General features: G+C 40.8%; 1 protein-coding gene across 1 annotated transcript in view; it reads right to left on the minus strand.

Annotated features, from left to right (window-relative positions):
- Positions 1-1,190: 1,190 nt before the first annotated feature.
- LOC133975035 (SWI/SNF-related matrix-associated actin-dependent regulator of chromatin subfamily B member 1-like) overlaps positions 1,191-24,595 on the minus strand; it is a 32,840-nt gene continuing 9,435 nt past the window's right edge. The window contains exons 2-9 of the mRNA XM_062412886.1: positions 20,735-20,846; positions 20,511-20,619; positions 14,670-14,807; positions 12,736-12,863; positions 12,450-12,616; positions 5,575-5,765; positions 5,265-5,396; positions 1,191-2,140 (exon numbers count right to left, since the gene is read on the minus strand). Coding sequence (XP_062268870.1) covers positions 2,101-2,140; positions 5,265-5,396; positions 5,575-5,765; positions 12,450-12,616; positions 12,736-12,863; positions 14,670-14,807; positions 20,511-20,619; positions 20,735-20,846 — 1,017 coding nt within the window. The 3' untranslated portion in view covers positions 1,191-2,100. The remainder of the gene's footprint in view (positions 2,141-5,264; positions 5,397-5,574; positions 5,766-12,449; positions 12,617-12,735; positions 12,864-14,669; positions 14,808-20,510; positions 20,620-20,734; positions 20,847-24,595) is intronic.

Consider the following 24,595-nt stretch of genomic DNA (forward strand, 5'->3'; position numbering starts at 1 on the left):
GGACTGTGGGCAGAAAATCCAACGGATCTCTGGTTCGAATCCAGGGGGTGACAACAAAAACAACATACCTGGATACAACAGCATACAACACCTGGATCTTTTCCACACTGTCAAAGTGCCTACCCCACCCCCCTGTCTAAGTGCCCCTGAGCAAGGCACCTTACTCCCCTAACACCTGCTCCCCGGGGCGCCGTCCATGGCTGCCCACTGCTCTGAGTGTCCTCCTGTGTACACCAGATGGGTCATAGCAGAAGACAAATTTCCTCGTGTGTATGTGTGTGGGACAATAAATGTATCTTGTATGGTGGTCATAAACAAAATAATAATCATACACAAATAATGACATGCTAATTATTAAACTAGTCTCTGCCCAGACAAAAGCCTCTTACTTGTCGCTGTTCCACGGTTCATTCATGCGCAATCGGCGTGTTCTGGGAGGACAAGTGAATTGTGTTCATGGCCTCGAGAGAAAGCAATAAGCTGGTTGTGTGTGGTGGCAGCGGAAGTCGCGCTGGGGCCAGAAAATGGAGAGAATGCTTCTCGTTCTCCTTTGACCGAATCACTTCATCCTTCTGCAAGAATAAACAGCTGTGGACCTGGAAAAAGTCTGTGAGCTCGGCCTGCGAGTAACAATAAAAGATGCTGAACAGGAAATGTTTTTTATCTCTGGCTGTTGTGGGAAAACCCCGGCTCTCCAGAGGCAGGTAAATATGCAATTACATTCTTATTTATTTATATACAGGGAAAATTCATATTCAAAGCCACTGATATGTGTTTTCCAAAACAATTTTGCTTGTGGGTTAGGCAGGATAATGCAACAATTAACAAGTACCCCTCACTGCAATTCAGGCTGGAGCTGGGCTTTAAACTTCACTTAAATCAGTTCTGAACACAAATACTCACATAATACCACAACAACCCTAAAGTTTTTGCATTATTATTTTTGTGTGTTTGTGATGTCCACATCAACACACACAAATAATTTCAGTTGCAAACATTAGCTTCGTAGGTTCCATTATACAAATAATATTGCAGCTAAATTAAACCAGGCGAAAGCAAACAATTCACCTGTATGTCAAATATGTGAATATATGATGTTAAAGAGTAAACAATGTAATTTGAAGCCTTGAACTCAGAATGAAAGCATACTATTTACCACCCCAATAAAATATCACACAGGTTAACATAAGATATTTCCCAACAAATGGTCTTTATTTTCAAACAAATTGAGTCCATTATAAAGGTAAGCAATTTAACAATAATACATCATATACATCATGTTCCTAAAAATATGCTCTATACTTAACAATATACGAAGCACACTGTAATATTAAGACTCAAATCACAGACAGTGATGTAATATGAGGTACAGTGCCGTGTACAAGCTACCTATGTTTTAGCATGCAGGTGGACACTGACACACATGACTGATCATAACCACTAACCAAGATCATAACACAGTCTCCGTGCTAAAAACAAATCAGTTCTCTGGTTAACTGCCTTGCAAATCAGGGCCACATGTGTCTCATTTCAGTCAGGTAATCAGCATCAGTGTGAAGAAGAAGCTTAATCACAGATGTGGTTCAGAAAATGTATTAAAGCCCCTATATGTAGGATGTTTTATGTGATTTAAGAAGTGGCCCTGTTGTCACTGTGACCTGTTCTGATGTCATAAATGGACAGCTCGAATTCCAAGTGAAATGGCCGAAGACATGTTAGGGAGGAACCTAAGATCCAATCACTCAGACCACATTTGCTGTTAGTCTGGGCATGTAGTCTCATTCTTTTAGCTGTGTAAATGCAATTGTGTCCAGTGCCACATTGAAAGATACCTAGTAGGCTGACTTCCTCTGAATGGCTTCAGTTTCACAATAAAATTGTTTTATTTGTGGTCACTGCCATTATATTCGAATAGTGGAATACATGGATGTGTGTGTTGTGCTCAGTCAATGGAAACGCCCATGGAGACTGAACACATCTGTGTTCATGCTTACATGAATATCCATATACTTAATCAATATGAGTGAGTGTGATTAACTTGATTGATTGACAATAAAAAGAGACAATAGAGTGTCAGCTACTGTTTCTTCATGTCTCTTTCTACCAGGATGGAGCAGTGTTGGCCAGTCTTCTCATACGCCTGGAAAAACACATTTTATTCACATTATTTCAAGACTCGTGGAAAAACTGTATTGATTTATATTAAGAGAAGACTTATATTAAATAGAGGGATGAGTTGGACTAAATAAAAAAGCATGCATAAAGGTCTTTGTCTTGGGTTGCGTTACAGATGGTTTGTATTGTAAAAACTCAGAATGTTCACTCCAAGTTTAGAGGAAATCTGGAAGCTGTGACCATGTTACGGTTACAATAAGTACCATAAGATGCACTGTATGTGTATATTATATCCAAGGCCTTTGATAAGTCCTGGGATAATACTTTGTCTGATATTGGCCTTCTCATTTCATACTGCAAATTCAAAGTCAAGTTAAGAACACAATGCATGATATTTCATCCAGATAGATTGATACATAATGACATTGTAAAGATTCAAGTTTATCCCTCCTGAATAAGGCCTTGTATTTTTCTCTCACTACAACATTTAAAACCTTACCAGCCTTCACTTTCCAATAAAATGAAATTATACACTTTCAATTAGATCTAGAAATTTTTTTTTTTAACTGTTCTGGGAAATCAGGATCATCTGTTATCAAAAGTGACTCATAAATAAATGTTTTCACTTTATCTCATGTTATACACACCCTGACGTTTTTTTATATTAACCAAGATCAGGTAGTATTTTCTGATGAGTATATATCTTATTAAATGTAAACAAGTTTATTTCACTTCATCCTCAAACAACTTACAAAACACTAGACTGAAACATCTAGATAATTATTGGAACTTGAATGAGGAGATATAGAGAAGGGTTTGGCAACATTTTGAGATATAAAATATAGGATTTGAAACATAAATCATTGTCCTGTCTCTTCTATGTTCAGTGCACATCTATGACTAATAACTCTTCGCTTCAGTCTTATAGCCACATCATTGATGTAACTAACCCATTGTACAACTTCCGTACACTTTTTGTTTGTACAATTCATTTTAATTATCAATCTCATGGCTTTGCTTGATTATTAGAGTTATTAGAGATATATTCCAATATTCTCTTCATATTATGGAATATAAAGCAATGACCTGCGATGGTTAGAGCCAGAGTGCACTTTGAAACCATGTTTTGGAATTGTTTACACTAGACTATGGTGCCTCTTAAAAACGAGATTCTACAGAATTAGGTCCTTGCCAATGCACTTGAATTAAAGCAAGCTTCACAAAAACAAGAAAGAAAGTGGCACTCCAACAATCTTAATCAAATGCAGTTAGCCTAGTAAGATGGTAATATAATATGAGAAGGCCCTCCACAATGCCAGAGCTGCCTTCTACTCTAGGGTGGCTGTTGATCAGGAGGTAGAGTGGGTTGTCCTCTAACCAGGAGGTTGGCCGTTCAATTCCCCCCTTTCTGCTTGCTGTGTTTCCTTCGGTAAGATACTGAACCCCAAAGTGCCAGTGACAGCTGTAACAGCAATGATGTATAATAGAGAAAGTTATGTATGTGTTTGTTGATGGCAAAGCTGTACTTTGAAGCTTTTTAATTGGACGTTAAGACTAGACTAGAGTCTAGTCTAGACCATTTAGCATTAAATGAGGAAAATAATAACTCCTGATTTATTTTAAGCACCATAACCAGGCTGAAAGAGAGTCAAAGTTCTACTGAACCTTGTACTCCAACTTTTAATAGCAATGACTTTATAAGTTTCTTTGAATATTAACTTTCAAAGAAAGAAGACAAAATTCATCAACTCGTTATTGTTATTGATATATCGTTAGGCACAGAAATCTCAGAAAGAGCTTAATATCCTGCTGTATATCGAGACAGCTTTTTTTCAGATAAACTAGATAAGCTAACTGCAATTATATCATTCAGCAATGGGCAAATAGTTAATCATACAGTTTCTAAGGGCTCTGCGCTTAGCCCAATTATATTTACCTAATGTGCTTCCTTTAGGAAACAATATCAGCAAACACTGTAAATGTTAATTGTTTTGGTGATCATATCCAGTTATACATTTATTATGTATGAAACCAGATTAAATGTAATCAGCTAACTTAACACTAAGCATGTTTTAAAGGACATTAAAACCTTGATGACCCAAAATATTCTGTTATTAAACTTGGATAAAATAGAAGTTCTAATACTTTGCCCATTACACATAAGAGATGTATTATCTAATGATATAGCTACTTTTGATGGCATCACCCTTACCTCCAGCAAGACCGCTAGAAATCTGAGTGTTATCTTTCATTCAGACTTGTTGTTTGACTCACATTTCAAACAAATGTCAAGGATTGTCCTTTTCACCTGTATAATATTGCAAAAATCAAGGTTTTTAAAGGTTATTTGCACTTGACTTCAACAATTAGCATTTAAAATATACTATTTCCAAGTCAGCTCAATAAAATATGTAGACACACCGTTGATACACATGCTTTTAGATGGAGCCTGATTATCTTATTTAAGATAAGATAAGTCCTTTATTAATCCAGCAAGGGGGAAATTATAAGTATTACAGCAGCAACAAGATATCAGCGGTAATAAGATGAAATGTAAAAAAATATATAGAAATATAAAAAAATATGAATGTTAAGCTACCATACAAATGTAAAATTTACCTTCATCATGTAATTCCAGTGTAATAACAAGAAGCCAAGTGGGGAAAAAATGACAGAGAATTGATTCCTATTAGCTGTTTTGGAAATGGAATCTCAGAGTATCCACCTCAGAGTTTTGTATAGCTGCTTTTTGGAACCGACCTCTGTTGCCAAATAACCTCTGTCTTGTGGATAGTATGCTTATTTATTGAACTATTTATTTGACTTCAGTGATATTAGACTGTAAAGTTATATTTAGCAATCCTGCTGCTGCACCAGCAATTGTTTGGCTACACAAAATTGCATTAAATATTTTGGCACTTGAGAGTTTTTGTATTAGACATTCTGTTTCTGGGTTAACATTTTGCCACTTTTGTGCTTTGTTCAGTTTTGTACTTAAGATCATTACAATAGAAGGGGATCAGTTGTATTCTGTCTTGCTTGTAATGAGTTCATGTATCTGAAAGTACAGTAAAACTCAGCAGCATTGGCAGCTACAATGGAGTAGATATTCAGGACATACACCTTTTATTTGTATCAGACTTTCTCACCTTGTGTTCCTGTCTTGGTCTCGGATCTTCTTCTCCATTTCAGCATCTGTGAGTGTCTCCAGCAGGGGGCACCACTGATCTGCATCACCTGTGTTGCGGATCGCGATCTCCACAGTGGGAAGTGGGTTCTCACTGTGGAAAAATTGAAAACATGGCAGTCAAAACAAAAGCTCACAAAAAAAGAGAGTTTAGGCTAAGACTACAGTACATACACTATCAGATAGACCTTTAGATAAGGTGGGCTCCTACAGCTAATTAATCCAAGGCAAACTTTTAAAATATATTCTTTGACCCGTGTGTGCTGAGTTACCTGAAGGCATAGGTCCTCTGGTGCCAGCTGAGTTGACCTCGAATGCTGTAGGCGATAGTGGTGACAAACTCTCCTCCCAAACCCAGCTCAGAGCACAGTTTCAGTGCAAACGACTCTGGGGAATTCTCCCTCTCTGACATGTCCCACTCAAACTGGTCCACTAAAGAGATGTTCCCAACATGGATGTTCAGCTGAGGAATAGAGAAATATATTATCTACATATATACACACCCGTTTATTTAATTTTTCTTTATTTAATACCCTTTGTTTCAACTTTCCAGTAGCTTCTACTCTGTCTCAAACCATATCACTTTCTAAAAAGTGGAAGGCCTTCTTTCAATAAGTGGAGTATGTGTTCAAATATGTGTCTAAATCTTTTTCGAAATCAAAGAAAAAGACATGTATGATGACAGTAAACAATCAGTACACAGTCAGTGTGTACACCAACCTACTCATTGTTGTTACCACACACTTGACCTTGTAATATCATATGGTGTCGAAATTGAACATCTAATAGTACTACCGCATAATCCCATTCTATCAGACCATAATTTAATTACCTTTGACATAATTTAATTACCTTTGACTACATGCCATAATGAATTACACCTTTTCTAGATGTCTAACTGATAGTGCCGACCTTTATTTAAAGAAATATTCCAATTACATTTAACTCCGTATTAGCCATCGACACAAACAAATTCCTAAAAAAACCTAGCTCCAGTGAGATTGACCATCTTGTCGATAGCTCTGTAAACTCATTGTGCCTAATTTACTAACAGTGGGTACGCACATATCTGTGCTTAAACCGTGTGTAAGAAAGGTTGAAAAACGAATCTGTGATTCATCAATATGTTCTTACCTAAATTGTTCTTACTCTGGGAATAAATTTTGAACTTTCTGAGACCATGCGCACGCACAAATGATGAAGGCCCGACTGTCCTGGAAAATGTAAAAACACACCCTTTTAACTAAATGCATAGTATATTAAAATGCTATTTATTGAAATAAAAACAGTAGCCTAGATAGACAGCGATAATTTAATTTACGAATGCATTGACAAAATGTATTAAATAACTATAAAATCAGCGGAGCTCACGTCTGCGTCGCATCTAAGAGAAATTTCCACAGATCTAGTGCATAGCACTGTGCAGGCTACAGCATTCAGCATCTCAGTTATTGCAGCAAAGGTAAAAAAAAAAAAAAAAAATTGTACACGCTCCAGAAAAGTATCTTTTTAACTCTTAAAAAATATACACTTTTATAACTTCTCAGTTCAGCACACTGCTCTCTTCCAGACAATCTGATGTCCTTATATGGAGAAATAGAGGCGTGGCAGTATGCTAAATGCAGCGAATGGACACGCAGCTTTTTCTGCAGAGAGTAAGAACATTTCTTAACACATGTTTGTAAATTCACATTAGGCTCCATAGCACCTCTAAAAAATCTCATGTAAAATATAGTAAATTAGCTCCCTGGTACAATTCCAAAACACATGAATTACTGTGTTGAAAATCACTCAGCCTGCAAAGATAGTGTTAAAGCATATATGAAGGCCCTCCCCAAAAAAAGAGCTGTCTGTTACTTCACATTAATAGAAGAAAATAAAAACAACCCCAGGTTTCTTGTCAGCACTGTATACAGGCTGAGAGAGAGTCACACCTTCAACGAACCCAGTATTCCTAGATCCATGAATAGCAATATCTTTAATGATAAATGTCTAACTATAAGAAATCAAATCTACATTCTCCTGATACACAATCAAGCACAGAGATCTCAGAATTAGCTGAGAATCTTACCAATTATTTAGACAGCTCTCTCTGATCACCCTTGATCATCTGACCACAATAATCTCATCATCTCTAAACCCACAACTTGTATCTTAGATCCCATTACTACAAAATTACATCAATAAATTCTACCCCCTAAATAATAGTACTTTACTGAAAACAGTCAATCTATCATTATCATCAGGGTATGCACCACCGTCCTTTAAACTAGCTGTAATCAAACCTCTTCTCAAAAACGTTACCATGGACCCAGAGGTTTTCGCAAATTACAGACCGATATCCAACCTCCCCTTCCTCTCTAAAATCCTCGAGAAGATTGTAGCCAATCAGCTGTTGGATTCTTCTTGAAAGTAATGCATATGAAGACTTTCAATCAGGGTTTAGAGCTCATCATAGCACAGAGACAGCCTTGGCATTAGTCACTAATGACCGTCTAATAGCTTCGGATCAAAGGGTTTGTGTCTGTCCTCGTTCTGTTAGATCTTAGTGTAGCCCTCGACACAATTCATCATAAAATCATATTACAGACTCTAGAACAGTTAATGTGCCATGAAGGAACCGGTCTATCCTGGTTTAAATCCTATTTTTTTCAGATTGATTTCAATTTGTGCAAATTAATGATGAATCATCTATACGCACCAAAGTTAACCACGATGCTCCTCAAGGTTCTGTGCTCGGCCCAATTTTATTCTCATTATATTATTTCCACTATGTAAGATTATTAGGACACACTCTCTAAATTTCCAATGCCATGCGGATGACCCAGTTACGACCACCTTAGAGATACATTATCTAATGATAGAGCTGCGCTAGATCACAGAATACATTGTCATTGCTTCTGTGAAACAGGAATTAGGGAAAACTAGTCCACGCATTTGTTACATCCAGACTTGATTATTGTAATTCCTTATTACCAGGCTCAAGCCCAAAGTCATTATAGACTGCAGCTTGTCAAAAATGCTGCAGCACGTATCCTGAAACCTTTAACCTTTGAGGGGTAGAGTTGTTGTCCTCCAACCAGAAATTCGGCGGTACAATCCTCCGTCTTCCCCATCTGCATGGTGAAGTGTCCCTGGGCAAGATACTGAACCACCCAATTGCCCCTCAGAGATGTTGAATGCACTAATTGTAAGTCACTTTGGATAAAAGCATTTGCCAAATGACATGACAATTCACATAGGGTAAGTATTTACTTTTTGAGTAAAATATTAATTGTATTTGTTGTTTTTGACCTGGGTTCCCCTGCATTAATTATTTGTGTTTGTGACCCCTTGCAATGATCAATTATAAGTCAGTGTTTCTGGACTTGGAAGTTAGCTAAATAGTTACTATCTGCCAACTTGTTTCAAGTCTGTTCACCCAGAACAGGCGTCGCTTCGGCATCCGGTGTGAACCCGGCGTAAGGCTCATTCCTGAGATCGCCAGGACTACGGACACTACTAACCCGGCTCTGCCGACCGGAAGTGCTCACAGGCGGTGTCGAGATCATAAACAAAGACGGGGGAAGAGAGGTGGGTTAAGGGCGAGGTTGAATCTAACTCCCCACCGGCTTTCTCTACCGAGCCTTTTCCTCGCCAATGTTCGGTCTCTGGCGACCAGAGGTGTGGGTTTGTGCATCTATGTGAACAAAGCTTGGTGCATGCACACTACCATCATTGAGAGTCACTGCTCTCCTAACCTAGAATATCTCATGGTTAAGTGCAGACCTTTCTATCTGCCCAGAGAGTTTACATCTACTGTTGTGTGGCCAGAGGGAGCAGACTCTGCACTACAGGCTCGGTTTGAACACATGGACTGGAGGGTGTTTGCCATTTCAGGCTACACTGGACTCCCTCAAGGACATCGACTCCTATGCCTCTTCCGTTCTGGACTTCATCAACACCAAAATCAACAGTGTCACCACCCTCAACGAATCACTACATTCCCTAACCAGAAGCCATTATGAACAAAGTGGTCCGCCTACTGCTGAAGGCGAGAGACACCTCTTTCAGATCAGGTGATGCTCGGGCCTACAGTTCATCCAGGGCTGACCTGAAGAGGGGCATCTAGGCTGTGCTCACTACAGACCACCAGCCCTTCACACTCTCCACCATCGACGTGTGTGCTGCACTGAGCAGGAACAATGCACATAAGGCTGCTGGCCCTGTAGGCCGACTCATCGGCCTACAGAAAAGAGGTCCAGCACCTGGCAGGGTGGCTCGCCGACAACCACTTGGCTCTCAACACCAAGAAGACCGAAGAGCTCATTTTGGACTTCAGGAAGAAAGTTGGAACACCCACCCCCATGCATATCAACGGGACGGAGGTTGAGCGTGTCGCCAGCTTCAAGTTCCTGGGTGTCCACATCTCTGAGGATCTCTCTTGCACTCTCAACACCTCAACCCTGGATGGCACTCCAATCTTCTTCCTGAGGAGACTGAAGACCTATCTCTCTCCTCAGATTCTGGTAAATTTCTGCCACTGCATCATCGAGAGTAGGGATGGGCGTTCGATTGAATAGTCTTCATCGATCGTCGGGAGAATTAATGACGAATTTTCGATTAATCATTCATATTTTCAAGTTCATAAATTCACTATTTATAGGCTATATTAAAATGAAGTGAAAAAACAAAGCGCGTTTCCTCATTGAGATCTTTATTACAAGATGAAGAAAATATGCGCTGCCGTAATCTTAAGCAGCTAGAAGCAGGTGCTAAAAAACACAACTGACCCTCGTTTTTTTTCTCCAAAATAATAATATAATAATAATAATATAAAAAACATCATGTTAAACAACAACTTAACCACAGAAATATAATACTTAGGTCTGACAGGTTTTGCCAGATGTAACTCAAAACTATCAAACAAGGCACCGAGTCGAGAAAGCTTCATAAAAATAACCAGTATCTCACATACAACCTCAGCACCAGCCTACGGGCTTTTGTTGAGAAAGATGAGCATGTTAACATTCCCCGAGGTCAGACGCAGCCTGGTGACCGTCAGTCCAGCCGCCGAAAAAACTCGATCTGAGGGGACTGACATCCCCGAGATACACATGTAGGTCCGTGCTACCTTGGCTAGCCTGGCCCAGTGTTAATTTTGGCAGCTATTTTTGATTTAGTCTTAGTCTTTTGACGAAAATGCATTTTAGTTTTAGTCACATTTAGTCATTTTTATCCTTCTTAGTTTTAGTCTAGTTTTAGTCGACTAAAACAAATTACATTTTAGTCTAGTTTTAGTCACATTTAATAGCCAATATCAAAAATATATATTTAATTTTAAATGTGAAAACAAAAAGGGAGAGCAGGTCCGAACACTGCAGCTCGGTAGAAACCAACTGCAGCTTCTGCTCTGATCAAGAAGCTGAGGCGCTGATCTCTGATCAGCTGAGACCAGAGAAACTCTGTGTTTTCACTGTTTCCATAGTTAAGAAGCAGTCGGTCACTGAGAGGCTTCCTTCACGTGTACTAGCTCTGATCTTGTGTCTCTGAGCGAGTGAGCGGGGCAGGGGGCGGAGCCTCGGGACCGGTGCGCTATCTGGGAGCGCACAGGCACAGGCACAGACACACACACAGACACACAGACTCACTCGCCCGCTCCTGATAATTCATGACGGCCTGATACGATGATGTTAAACAAATTATTGTGACTTAGTCAACCACCAACATTTTCGTCTCGTCAACGAAAGTTAAAAATAGATTTAGTCATAGTTTTTATTTTCAAAGATCCGTTTTCGTTACGTCTTCGTCACGGAAAAAGGGTCGTTAACGAATATATTTCGTCATAGTTTTCGTCAACGAAATTAACACTGGCCTGGCCGCAGCTCAGGTGTTTGCGCTCCCCTCGTCCGTCTCAGAAATATCGCAGGCTCCTCGTCTCCCCCAGTCTCGGGGATAGCTTCGCAGTATTGGCAGTGAACCAAGTCATTTTTTAACTCAAAATGGTCCCACTCTACACTTCGCCATGACCTCTTAATGTTTACTTTGGAAATGGAAATACAGGGTAACTCGCGGCCAGTCGCAGGAAACTGAGTAGGCCTGTGGCGTTTTTTTCAAATACCCCGTGGTCAAATGTGTAATTAGTGAATTTCTCGATTAAAAAATAATTTCCTCGCCGAAATTCTTAATGATCAATTATTCGATCCTCGATTAATTATGCCCATCCCTAATCGAGAGCATCCTCACCAACTGCATCTCAGTGTGGTATGGCAGCTGCTCTTCTGTGGACCGTAAAACACTGCAGAGGGTGGTGAAAACTGCCCAATGCATCACCGGTTCCTCACTCCCCACCATTGAGGCTGTCCAGAGCAACAGATGTCTGCGGAGGGAGCGCAGCTCACACCCCAGCTACAGACTGTTTGCCCTCCCCCCTCTGGGAGCCTTTACAGGGTCCTCCATTCCCGGACCAGCAGGGAAAGCTTCTTCTCTGCATCTGTCCCCCCCCCACACACACCTCCTACAGTGACTGTACATCTCCCCTCAACCCTGGCCCCTACTGTATTATCCCACCTATAGTGTATTAATATTTATATATTTATCTTGCTCATAGTGTATTCATCCTACTTATATCTTACCACACCTCCTAATACTGTTCATATTCCATATCTATTTCTTACTCTACATATCTTATTTATTTACATATTCCCCTTCAAATATGCACACACTGCACTTGTACTGCTTTTATTGCACTTTATTATTACATGTATTTGTACTGTGCACTGACAATAAAGTTGAATCTAATCTAATCTAAATCTAATCTAATCGCAAGATGTTATGCACTGGAACATGTTATTCCGATTTAAGGGACAGCGCAAAGCTGGTTTATGGATTACCGTTTGTTAATGTAAAAAATAAATTGATGAACTTTATACATGCTCGCTGTAGGCAACATTACCCCCCCCCTGGTATCAAGGACCAAGAGTCAAACAGCTTCCAATTAGTGATCACTTTAAGATATCAAAAATTATAAAAATTATAATACAAAAATTTAAAAAAATGTCAAAATACGCTGCTAAAGAAGCAGCATATTTTGTACAAATAGTTATAGGGTAAAGGGTAAACAGCAAAAGAGAAAAAAAAATTGTTGTTTTATATGCTCAGCACCTACCTTAATGATGATTCTCTGGTCCGCCTGCTCCTCTACTACGCTGTCAGCTGGGTAGGACTCAATCTGCTGGCGAATGGCTGAGGCAATGGCAGGAACAAAGGCCAGAGGATTCAGGTCTAGGTCATCACACAAAATCTCTGCAAACATCTCTGGGGTCATCAGTTTTTCTGTGTTTGTGGGGTGTTGAGGTCAGAACGAAATTAGAAAGTACTACCCCAGAAAGAAAACAAAATTCTAAGACAATGCTGTACATTTTGGATGTTGGCAAGCTTAATGACATGTTTACCATTCATGTTCCACGTGAAGGCATCTCGTAGTTTCTGTCCTTCTATCTCCATGTCCAGACGAATTGGAACCAGAGCCTCTACCTGGGCCGCATTCTCATGGATAACTGCGGGGTCATGGTCATCAAAACTGAGACACAAGACACAATGTTACATTACAATTGTTTAACCAAGAAAGTCTTAATTCAAATATTTTCAATTGTTTTCAATTCCTCATTGTGTATTATAAGTGTGATTAGATTTAGTAATTGTTCATCCTGTTCATATTGAGCACAAGGACATTCATTCTTGCTTGCTTTACAGAAGAAAAATAAAACAGTTCTTGACATTTCATCTCAGTGGATGGTGTGGGCTTTGTAGGGAACCTGGTCTTGTTAGGAGAGACGGCGTTCATCCCACTTGGGATGGGGCAGCTCTTTATCCAGGAATATATCTCAGTCTATACCGTGTCAACATTGAGGTGCGGCGAAGGACACAATGTTGTCATAACTCCATTGTGCATTGTCCTATCTCTACCAAAGTTTTGTCAAATGATCACAATCATGACCTGAACAGCTCTATATATTAATTAGGGCTGTGAAATGATTAACATTTTTAATCAAATTAATCACAGGTTTCTATGGATTAATCATGATTAATCACATTACCGATTTCTCTGTAGATTTTTGTGAAAACACACAATTTATGACAAAAGACGGATATATATTTAACATCTTTGCTTTTAATAATCATAAGTAAACAAAACAATGGTGCTGCAACTCAGCAGTTCTTCAGCAGTTATCTTTGCTATTCCATATGGAACATTAATATAATCTTCATCCTAAACAGAATTCGGGCGTCTTAGCCATTGTATGATTGAATAAAACATTTTTATTTTATTTTTAAATCAAACAGAAATTATTATTATTCTTTTTATAAGATGGTTGAATTTTTTTATATTTTTTGTCAAACAACCATTAACCACACCATGACACAATCTAATTCCTCTCAAGGTCATCTTAGCTAGTCGTTCTTTATCCAGTTGGTGAGGCAAACTAACTTGTTCACATTCTCTGACAGTAAAGCTGACCGCTTCTTTTGACCAATATGTCCTGCGAGTGAAGCTGGTTTGGCGCATTGCACTTGAACGCCCCTCGCCGACCGACACATGCTTCGAGTTGCGGTGGTACTTTAGGCTGGTATTACTACTGTGAAACGATATCGTCTTCCCGCAGAGTGTACCTATCACCTTGGTTTTATTGAATGTTCGATCTTTGTTTTTTTGGGCCACGATCTTCCCGTCCAGAAGGTTCTCAGGTTTATCAGAATTATTCATGTTGTTTGTTTGTTTGAATGGCAGCTGCTGTCTGACTGCATTAGAGCAGCGACTAGTGCAGAGTGGGCGGAATTGTGGAAAACACGTTATTTTTCACAGCTCTAATATTAATATTAGTTTAGGGTCATAGCGCCACCTATGGATCAGTGTGAAAATTAAGTTGTGGTAACATTGTCCAATTGACACAAAATTGCTCATGCTACATCAGAGCACCTATTTGAACAGATATATAAGTGTGTATGTAATAATAGTCATGGCACCACCTACTGGCAACAGGAGGTAAGCTTTGTTTTACAAGTATCATTTGATTTAGATAGAATTTTCACAGTGTTATGTGCAATTGATAGCGTGGATCGTAATGAGCAATTAGCCACAGTGCGCAAAAAGCATGCAACGCGGGGACGTGGGCTTGGTCATCGATCGCTCTCTCCAATGACCGGAACAGGCTTCAACATTCGGGTGCTTTATTTTATTCTTTATATTTTATGTCTAGAATTGTCAACACATTTTAAAGAACATGAAGTTGTAAAAAGAAAAAAAAAAGAATACGTAAAGAAAATAATTCACTTATACACAAACATGAAATATTCAAAGCAAAACTGTATTAACAAGCCTTCTCACCACAGGGGAAAGGTCCTCTTCTTGTCACGTCCAATTCTGTTTCGGTTGATGGTGGTGGAGCAAGGCACAGCATCTAGATGGTGAGAGCTGTTGGGCAATGTGGGGACCCACTGACTGCTTCTTTTTGCTTTCTGCTCCCTTTACAGAAAAAAACAAAAGCATCACATAGGGGTCTTAAACGCCCAAAGATTTGTAACATTCACATCACTTTCTCACTGCACATGTCAATAAATGTTTATTAAACTGTTGAATTTAAGTCTCTCCTGATTGAACTGCGGTCGGTTGCTGTTATCCTCACATCAGGTATGGATGGGTTCTCCTTGAGATAACATCAAATCAGCAGGGTGTTCTGCTAGTGTTCTCAGCTATAAAGCCTCTTATGAAGATTTGGGTTGGTCTCAGAGATGGCGCTTATTCATTATTTGCTATGCCAGACTCGAATGCTAGACTGTTTTAAAAACGGCTTTGCTGCTGATATTGTTGGGATCTATTAAAAATTCAAGGCAAATTTAACCATCATGGCTACCACAGCATTCTGCAGCGACTTGCCATCCCATCTTGTTTGAGCTTAGTGGGACCAGCATTAGTATTTCAACAGGAAAATGACCCCAAACACACCTCCAGGCTATGTAAGGGCTATTTGACCAAGAAGCAGAGTGATGGAGTGCTGCGTCCGATAACCTTGCCTCCACAACCACCTGACCAAAACCCAAATGGACTGGGATAAGATGGACCGCAGCGTGAAGGCAAAGCAGCCAACAAGTGCTCAGCACCTGTGGGAAAACTTCAAGACTGTTGGAAATCTATTCCAGCTGATTGAAAGAAGGCCAAGAGTGTGCACAGCTGACATCGAAGCAAAGGTGGCTACTTTGAAGAATCTAGAGCAGGGGTGTCCAAACCGCGGTGCAACTGTGGCCCACCATCCATTTTTAATTGGCCCGTATCAAAAATATGATGGACTTTGGCCAACTGTATTGCACTTCTTAGTTTAAACACTAGATAGCACTACTGCCTTGTTCAAGCCTCTTGAGGCTGCGTCTGCACAAAGCAAGCGATTGAAGAAAAAATCTGCTCAGGGTCACCAGAAATGGCGGAACCAGAGAGACGCAATATGCAAGCAAGTGCAGAAAACGTCAGACTAGGTGGAAAAATAAATATTTTTTCAAAGAAACCAAGGGGAAGTGTGTTTGTTTGATTTGCAATGAGAGTATCGCTGTGATGAAAAATTACAATGTACAATGGCATTATGAAACGAAACACCAGACCTTCACGTCCTGCACTGGCGCTGAGCGGAAAGAGAAGGTAGAGCAAATTGTAGCTAGTTTGCTAAAGCAGCAACAGTTCCTTTTCCGTGCTAACAAAGCCAGTTATGAAGAAGCTCAACTCATTGCCCTACCTGGGAAACCTTTTTTCAGACGGTGACTTCATCAAACAGTGCCTCACTAAAGTTGTGGGAATAATATGCCCGGAGAAAATGCAGGATTTCAACGATTTGAGCATGTCCAGAAATACGGTTGTGCAGCGAATTGAACACTTGTCGGCTAACTTAAAACAACAAGTGTCAGAAAGCTTGTGCTTTCTACTTTTACTCTATTGCATGTGATGAGAGCACAGATGCCACGGACACTGCACAGCTCTTAATTTTTTTGCGCAGAGTTGATAATTTTTGCATTACGGAGGAACTGCTTGATCTTCGGAGTCTACAGGGGACAACAACTGGGAAGGACATGTTTGAAGCTGTGTCAGATGCAATTGACCATGCTGGACTTAAATGGAACAAGCTGTGTGGAATTACAACTGATGGGGCTCCAGCAATGACAGGCGAGCGCAAATGAATGGCCTCTATGGTGAGTGCCAAGGTGTGGGAGAGCGGAGCTGAGGCTGTCAAAATGCACTGTATCATCCACCAAGAAGCCCTCTGTGCCAAGACAATCCAGCTTGGTGATGTGATGAACCAGTTGTGAAAACTGTCAACATAATTCGGGCACGAGGGCTTTAACAGAGAATTTCAAGCGTTCCTCTCAGATGTTGATGCTCAATACGGGGACCTACTCTACCATTGAGAAGTGCGCTGGCTCAGTCGCTGCTCCGTGCTGCAGCGGTTTTATTCCCTGAGATCAAATATCGACACGTTTTTAAAAGAAAAGGGCAGACCTCTCAATGAGATCAGTGACCCTTTATGGTTGGCAGACCTGGCTTTTTTAGTTGATCTCACTGATCATCTCAACACCCTGAACAAGAGACTACAAGGCAAAGAGCAGTTGGTACTATAGATCAAGTGCACATGAAAGCATTCCGTGCGAAGCTCCGTTTGTTTCGAGTCACAACTGCGCAACTTCAATGTAGCGCACTTCCCCACGCTGACTGAAATCAAACGCGTATTTCCAAATGTCAAGCTATCTGATAAAATGGGAGAATATCTGTCTGTGATCACATCTCTCATTACATAATTCAGTCAGCGCTTCCAAGATTTTTCAGTCAGTGAGAAGGAAATCACACTGTTTGCTGCTCTGGTTTTAAAGGATGCAGAAGAAGTGGAGGAGAGTCTGCAATTAGAACTGATCGAAAGTCAGTGTGATAATTCTCTGAAGCAACAGCATCAGCTTCTCTCCCTACCTGACTTGGAAAGGGCAAGTTTCCTCTGATGAGACGCCTTGCAAATGAATGATGAGTCTGTAGGGCTCAACATCTGTGAGCAGACATTCTCTCTGTTAACGCTGAACAAAAACAGACTGAGAACCAGAATGACCGACAGCCATCTCTGTGACGTCCTTCTCATCTCAACCACCAAACTTTCTCCTGACCTGCCAGCTATCCTTCAGCCCAAAGTGCAGCATCACTGCTCCCACTGAGCCCAACTTTCTACCAATTACAGGTGAGTTAAAAATATATACAGTTTTCATTTGTTAATAAGCCCAATAACTTAATAAACTCAGTCAATAAAAGTTGATGAACATTTTTTAACAAACGTTTGCTGATGTGTTAACAAGCCAGATAATCTATTTGTGTAATAAGCTTGAAATATAAACATCCCCTATTTCTCTTCTCTCCCTTCATACATGACAATGAAGGGGCATCAGCAACCTAAGAACCAATCTGAGGCTGTCACCGAGACCTGCCAACCTTTTTCCAATAAATAAAATGAAAATCTACTAATGGAGAGCTATGATGGATCCTTTTTTCATTCAAACATTTTCAATTATCAAACGTAGTTTACCTGCAATTGATTGTATTTGCCAATATCAGTGCATTAAAAGTGAGGCAGTATACCTCACGTCTAGTGAGCGGCCCAGTCCTTTGTATATATATTTTTCTGTATGTGGCCCTCTGGAAAAAAAAATAATATAAAACATTCTGGTTTGTTGAGCATATTTTTTGTTTACCACATAATTCCATTTGTGTTCCTTCATAGTTTGTATGTCTTTAATTTGAATCTGCAATGTAGAAAGAAAGAAATATAAAGAAAAACCATTGAATGAGAAGGTGTGTCCAAACTTTTGCTTGGTACTGTAGATAGGGAACTAAGTGTAAAGATGAGATGAAAAAGAAAAAGTGAAGAAAGTAGTAAGTGAGTCTTTGCTGACCATGGTGTGCCAGCAGTGTATAAGCATGTGCTGCACATAGAGAAACTCTTTGTTTGTGTGTGGTACTTTTGTCGAAGCGCCGCGCAATTCTCAAGCGCGCAGGCGCCTGGCCGTTCACACGGGACGCATATTTCTCAGCGCTGGCCAGACCGCGATTCTGCTTTTTCCGCTTGTTGTATTTGATCGTGAACACACCAGGCCTCGCCTCGCAACCTCAGCCTGAACCCTTATTAACCCTGCTGCGTCACTTCATAATAGCAACAACAAAAACCAAGCTAAGGGTTAAGAAGCTGGTTAGGAAAAGGATGACATTACTAAGCAACACTTTAATCTATCACCGTTTAATCTATTTTTATCGGACCATTGTTCAAAAACAGCAAATCTGACGTGAAAAGATTTTTATTATAGATGGATGTTTCAAAACGGTAATGTAACACAAACTAGGGTTATGGCGAAGTGTTCTATTCTAACAGTTATTTCAGGTGGTAGAGAAGTCGTTCAGCAATGGGAAGATTGCTAGTAGGATCTCGAATTTTGTCTTCTTTCACTTTATGCGCATGCTCCATGACTTCTTTACAGCGATTTCAACCTCCAGCGTTTCCTTGTTTTCTGACAGGGCTTTGTGTAGACGCGATAACATAAATATCGGATCCAAAAAAAATTCTGGATTCAGGCAATCCAAGTTAAGTATGGAAGTCAGTAAATACATACATACATACATACATACATACATACATACATACACGTGACGTCTGAGCATAACAGAATAACTTATCAGCACCGGTCAGAAATTCAATGTACAGTTCACGCTGCCACGCCGCGTGGTCTTCACCTTCGATCTCCGTTACTCTCTGGACTCACTGGCTGATCAGATCAGCTGCGTGTCTTTGTCGCACTGTGTGTCCGATACTGGCGATGGAACTGCTTGTTTATCGACTGTATTTCCTTCAATACAAGTCGGATTAGGAAAATATGGAGGACCATACATGACTTAAGTATAAATAAATGTATAAATAAATAAATGCATAAATAAATACAGAAATGTATAAATAAATATATTTCCACATTTTTTATTTACACATTTATTCATTTACACATTTCTGTGTTATCGTATGCTAATGAGAAAGGCGGGCCTAACCGCAGTCTCATGCAGGATTGGTCACAAATCATGTCATGTCTTCAAATTAAAGACATGACGAGCTGAGATCTCAGTCACTGCTTGTGTCTCTGAGCGAGTGTTTGGCGGTGTTGGGGGCGGAGCCCCGGGGCCTGTGTGTAGCTCAGTTGACCAATCCTGCTCGAGACAGAGGTTTGGACCTCCGACCTCATTTACATTTGGACACATAAATAAATAATAGTGGAAATAATTAAAAGTTGGAATAAACGCGGAAATAAATAAATAAATGTGGCAATAATTTTACTCATTTATTTACTCGTTTCCACATTACTCCAACTTTTATTTATTTCCACATTTATTTATTTATACAGCCCCGGTCAGCATTGAGAGGCAGAAGTGGTAGGGCTGGATCATTACACTCCTGTGACCAATCCTGCATGAGACTGCGGTTAGGCCCACCTTTCTCAGTAGCATACGAACACAGAAATGTGGAAATGTATAAATGTGGAAATAAATAAATGTGGAAATATATTTAAGACATTTATCTATACATTTCTGTATTTATTTCTGTATATATTTATTTCTGTATTTATTTATACATGTATTTATTTATACATGTATTTATTTATTTATACTTAAGTCATGTATGGTCCTCCATAGGAACAGTACTAAATGTCAGGACTTAAAGCCCCTTTAGAGCAAATTAATGAATTAAGTAACCCTGGATTGCTTTCAATTTCAAACATGTTCAGGAAGTGTTCAAAGCTTAATATTGTGCTTTGAACAAATCCTGTACATGAATTGATATTAATGGGAATATTGCGCATTGTATAGATAAAGTTACATATATTTATGCTTGTACGTTGAGCATTTAACACAAATGACAAATGTTTTTTTTGGAAGATATCAGGGTGGTCGATCTCAGCTTACGTTTGGAATTAAAAGGTGATCTTGGGCTTGAAAAGGTTGGTGACCACTGATCTACACTCAAAATAATAATGACAAAGTGAAAACAGGATTAGAATTTCTTCAAAACTATCAAGAAGGCAAAAACTATTCCTTTGCCGAAATTTGCATTTCAGTATGTTGGCAGATGCTCTCATACACAAACAAAATTAATAATTTCAGAAAATAACTTACCTGAGGTAAGCTGGGGGCTCCGTGCTGATGGACACTGCCTTGTATTTCTCGTCATTTCCCTCAAAGATCTCTTCACATTCAGATGCCTTCAGTAGAGTAACACTAGTGGCTATAATAAGATAAGAATTCATTCATAAACATGTTATTACAACTTCTGGACCTTACAGACAGCGATTAGTACAAACTCAGTATACCAAGTTCCAGTAACATACAAAGCCACTCACCATGTGATGATGCTACAATTTTTTTCCTCTCCTCCACTGAGGCCAGCCTTCTCCATAAAGATGGGTATCTTTTATACAAAGATCCTCTGAACATGCGCAAATAGTTTCCAACCTGCAAAGTAGAGGACAAATCTTTGAGTAATCCGAAATTATTATTAGGCTAATAGATTGAAACTTGTTGAAATAAAGTCTAATAATCACTACTGGTACTCTTAATTACTCACAAAATGAGTATAGTATTGATGCAAACACAGACAAAACATTTATGATACAGAAAAGCTCTAAATTGTGACGAAATGTTGCTCTTCACTTTCCAAGGAAACTTGAATGATACCTTTATAACTACCAAGTTTACTGTGCCTGCACTAATTTGACACAGGATCACTGGCTGGGCTCAGCAAGCTGTAGGAACGCATGACTTTATTTCTTGGCCTTTGATGGTGAAACTGTACCACTCAGTGTAATACTACAGAAGTAATTTTTGCTACAGTATGCACATCTCTTTCCCTAGAGAAGAGCTAGGTCAAGGTCAGATGAAGCACTCCAGTTGACTGATTTCCCTCTTTTCTTTATTTTCAATTAATGGTATTTTGCACCTTCGGTCAAATGTGCTCTTACCAGATGGGCAGCTCCTGAACCAGCTCAATAGGTAGACAGATTCGTCGTTGATCTAAGACTCCTCCATTGTGCATTCTTGGGCAGGACTCTTAACCCATAATTAGCCTTGTCCGACAGTGTCTAAATGATGTGATTGAAAAAGCTCTGCGTATGAAAGCACTGTGTGAATGTATGTGTGAATAGATGAATATGACTTGTACTGTAAAAAGGTTTGAGTAGTCAATAAGACTAGAAAGAGCTCAATACAGTCAAATACATTTACCATTGTCCATGCAGTGAAACACAGAAGGAGAAGTAACACTAACAAGAATAATTTTTTCCAATGTGCGTTCACTCTCGTCAACAAGCCCAGAAAAGCTGATTTGAGGTCCTGTGCTTATCACAAATCCTCACATTTAGGGAAAAAAATTACCAAAGCTAAGAAAAGTCTACATTAGGAGCCGTAAAAGAAGAGGGAGAAACATCATAGGTTACTGTACCACTGGAAACGTCCAGCAAAATATGAGCCAGAGTAAAAATAAATGCCAGACAGCAAATATATAATCATGATGTTGTATTAATTGAAGTGTAATGTGGAAGTGACTATAATTTTCATACAGCTATGCTAAAAGTACATATTTATGAATAATATATGGTAAGATATCCTGTGATTATGATAAATGATTTTAGCAGTGTTTTCTAATTAAATGCAATGGCTGACACAGATAAACACACAAGTCATTGGATAAGCACAAACCTTTTGTCAATATCAACAAAGCAACTATCGACCAGCATAACAGGACAAATCAACATTGAGTCGTACTGCATAGCCAGTTTGAAAAAAGATAGAGGCACAACATCAACATATCCAGCTCACCAGAAAAAGTTGATTGCATGTGACCAAACATTTTAATTAAGGTATTGCTGACATTAAAACATTTGGTATAGGCCTTTCCTACTTGTCCAGCTGTCAACAGAGTTGTCAAACCCCCGTAAGAAAGAGGATGACCCTGTACCCCCGTTTATTACACTAATCTTACACTAGACCACTGAGTCTGAGGTTATTTTTAGGCTAGCAAGGTGGCTGACTGTATTTCATTCCAAAAAACACATAAACCCCAATACCATTGATGTCTCAAAGAGAAGAGCAGCATACTCAAATGGCATATCCAGACTAGGATATAAAGCATATAAACCTCTCCTGGAACCGTCACCTTATCGTGGTGGAGAGGTTTGCGTGTCCCTATGAACCTGAGGGCTGTGTTGTCTGGAGCCTTGTGCTCCTGGTAGGGTCTCTCATGGCAGAGTGGTCTCAGGTGAGGGGCCAGACTAAGAATGGTTCAAACAACCTCAATGAATAACGGAAAAAGAGGAGATGTGACCTCAACGCCCACAGGGGCAACGATGGAGACACCTGGAGAGGCGTGGTGGGGAGGAACGGCCTCCCTGATCTGAACCCGAGCGGTCGTTTGTTATTGGACTTCTGTGCTAGCCATGGATTATCCATAACAAACACCATGTTCGAACATAAGGGTGCTCATAAGTGTACCTGGTACCAGAGTACCCTAGGCCGAAGATCAATGATCGATTTTGTGATCGTGTCATCTGATCTGAGGCCGCATGTTTTGGACACTCGGGTAAAGAGAGGGGCGGAACTGTCAACCGACCACCATCTGGTTGTGAGTTGGATCAGGGAGTGGGGGAAATTTCCGGATAGACCTGGTAAGCCCAAACGAGTAGTGCGGGTGAACTGGGAACGCCTGGAGTAGGCCCCCGTCCTAGGTATCTTCAACTCACACCTCGGGCGCAGTTTTTCTGGCATTCCTGTGGAGGTTGGGGGCATTGAGCCGGAGTGGGCGGTGTTCAAAGCCTCCATTGCTGAAGCTGCGGCGGCTAGCTGTGGCCTCAGGGTCTTAGGCTCCTCAAGGGGCGGTAACCCTCGGACACCGTGGTGGACACCGGTGGTCAGGGAAGCCGTCCGATTGAAGAAGGAGGCCTTCCGGGATATGATATCCTGGAGGACTCCTGACTCGGTTGCAGGGTACCGACAGGCCCGAAAGGCTGCAGCTGCTGCCGTGTCGGAGGCTAAGCAGCGGGTGTGGGAGAAGTTCGGAGAGGCCATGGAGAAGGACTTTCGGTCGGCACCAAAGTGTTTCTGGAAGACTATCCGGCACCTCAGGAGGGGGAAACGGGGAACCATCCAAGCTGTGTACAGTAAGGATGGGACTCTGTTGACCTCAACTGAGGAGGTTGTCGGACGTTGGAAGGAACACTTTGAGGAACTCCTGAATCCGAATAACACGCCCTCTATGTTGGAGGCAGAGCTCGAGGTTGATGGTGTTTCATCGTCAATTTCCCTGGTGGAGGTCACTGAGGTGGTCAAACATCTCCGCAGTGGCAAGGCTTTCAGAAGCCTCTGAAAAGCTTTCAGAAGTTTTCAGATATCGAGGCGTAGTCGTGGTGGGGAGGGGTTGCAGTTCGGTGGTCTGAGGATCTCGTCACTGCTTTTTGCGGATGATGTGGTCCTCATTGGATCATCGGCTTGTGACCTTCAGCACTCACTGGATCGGCTGGCGGCCGAGTGTGAAGCGGCTGGGATGAGGATCAGCACCGCTAAATCTGAGGCCATGACTCTTAGCAGGAAACCGATGGATTGCTTACTCCGGGTAGGAAATGAGTCCTTAGCCCAAGTGAAGGAGTTCAAGTACCTCGGGGTCTTGTTCGCGAGTGAGGGTACTATGGAGCGTGAGATTGGCCGGAGAATCGGAGCAGCGGGGGCGGTATTGCGTTCGCTTTACCGCACCGTTGTAACGAAAAGAGAGCTGAGCCGCAAGGCAAAGCTCTCGATCTACCGGTCGATCTTCGTTCCTATCCTCACCTATGGTCATGAGGGCTGGGTGATGACCGAAAGGACGAGATCGCGGGTACAAGCGGCCGAGATGAGTTTTCTCAGAAGGGTGGCTGGCGTCTCCCTTAGGGATAGGGTGAGAAGCTCAGTCATCCGTGAGGAACTCGGATTAGAGCCGCTGCTCATTTACTTAGAAAGGAGTCAGCTGAGGTGGTTCGGGCATCTGGTAAGGATGCCCACTGGGCGCCTCCCTTGGGAGGTTTTTCAGGCACGTCCAGTGGGGAGGAGACCTCGGGGAAGACCCAGGACTAGGTGGAGAGATTATATCTCAACACTGGCCTGGGAACGCCTCGGGATCCCCCCGTCAGAGCTGGCCCGTCAATGTCAATGTGGCCCGGGAAAGGGAAGTCTGGGGC

This window comes from Platichthys flesus, chromosome 19 (genome assembly GCF_949316205.1).
Source record: "Platichthys flesus chromosome 19, fPlaFle2.1, whole genome shotgun sequence".
Classification (NCBI taxonomy): Eukaryota; Metazoa; Chordata; class Actinopteri; order Pleuronectiformes; family Pleuronectidae; genus Platichthys; species Platichthys flesus.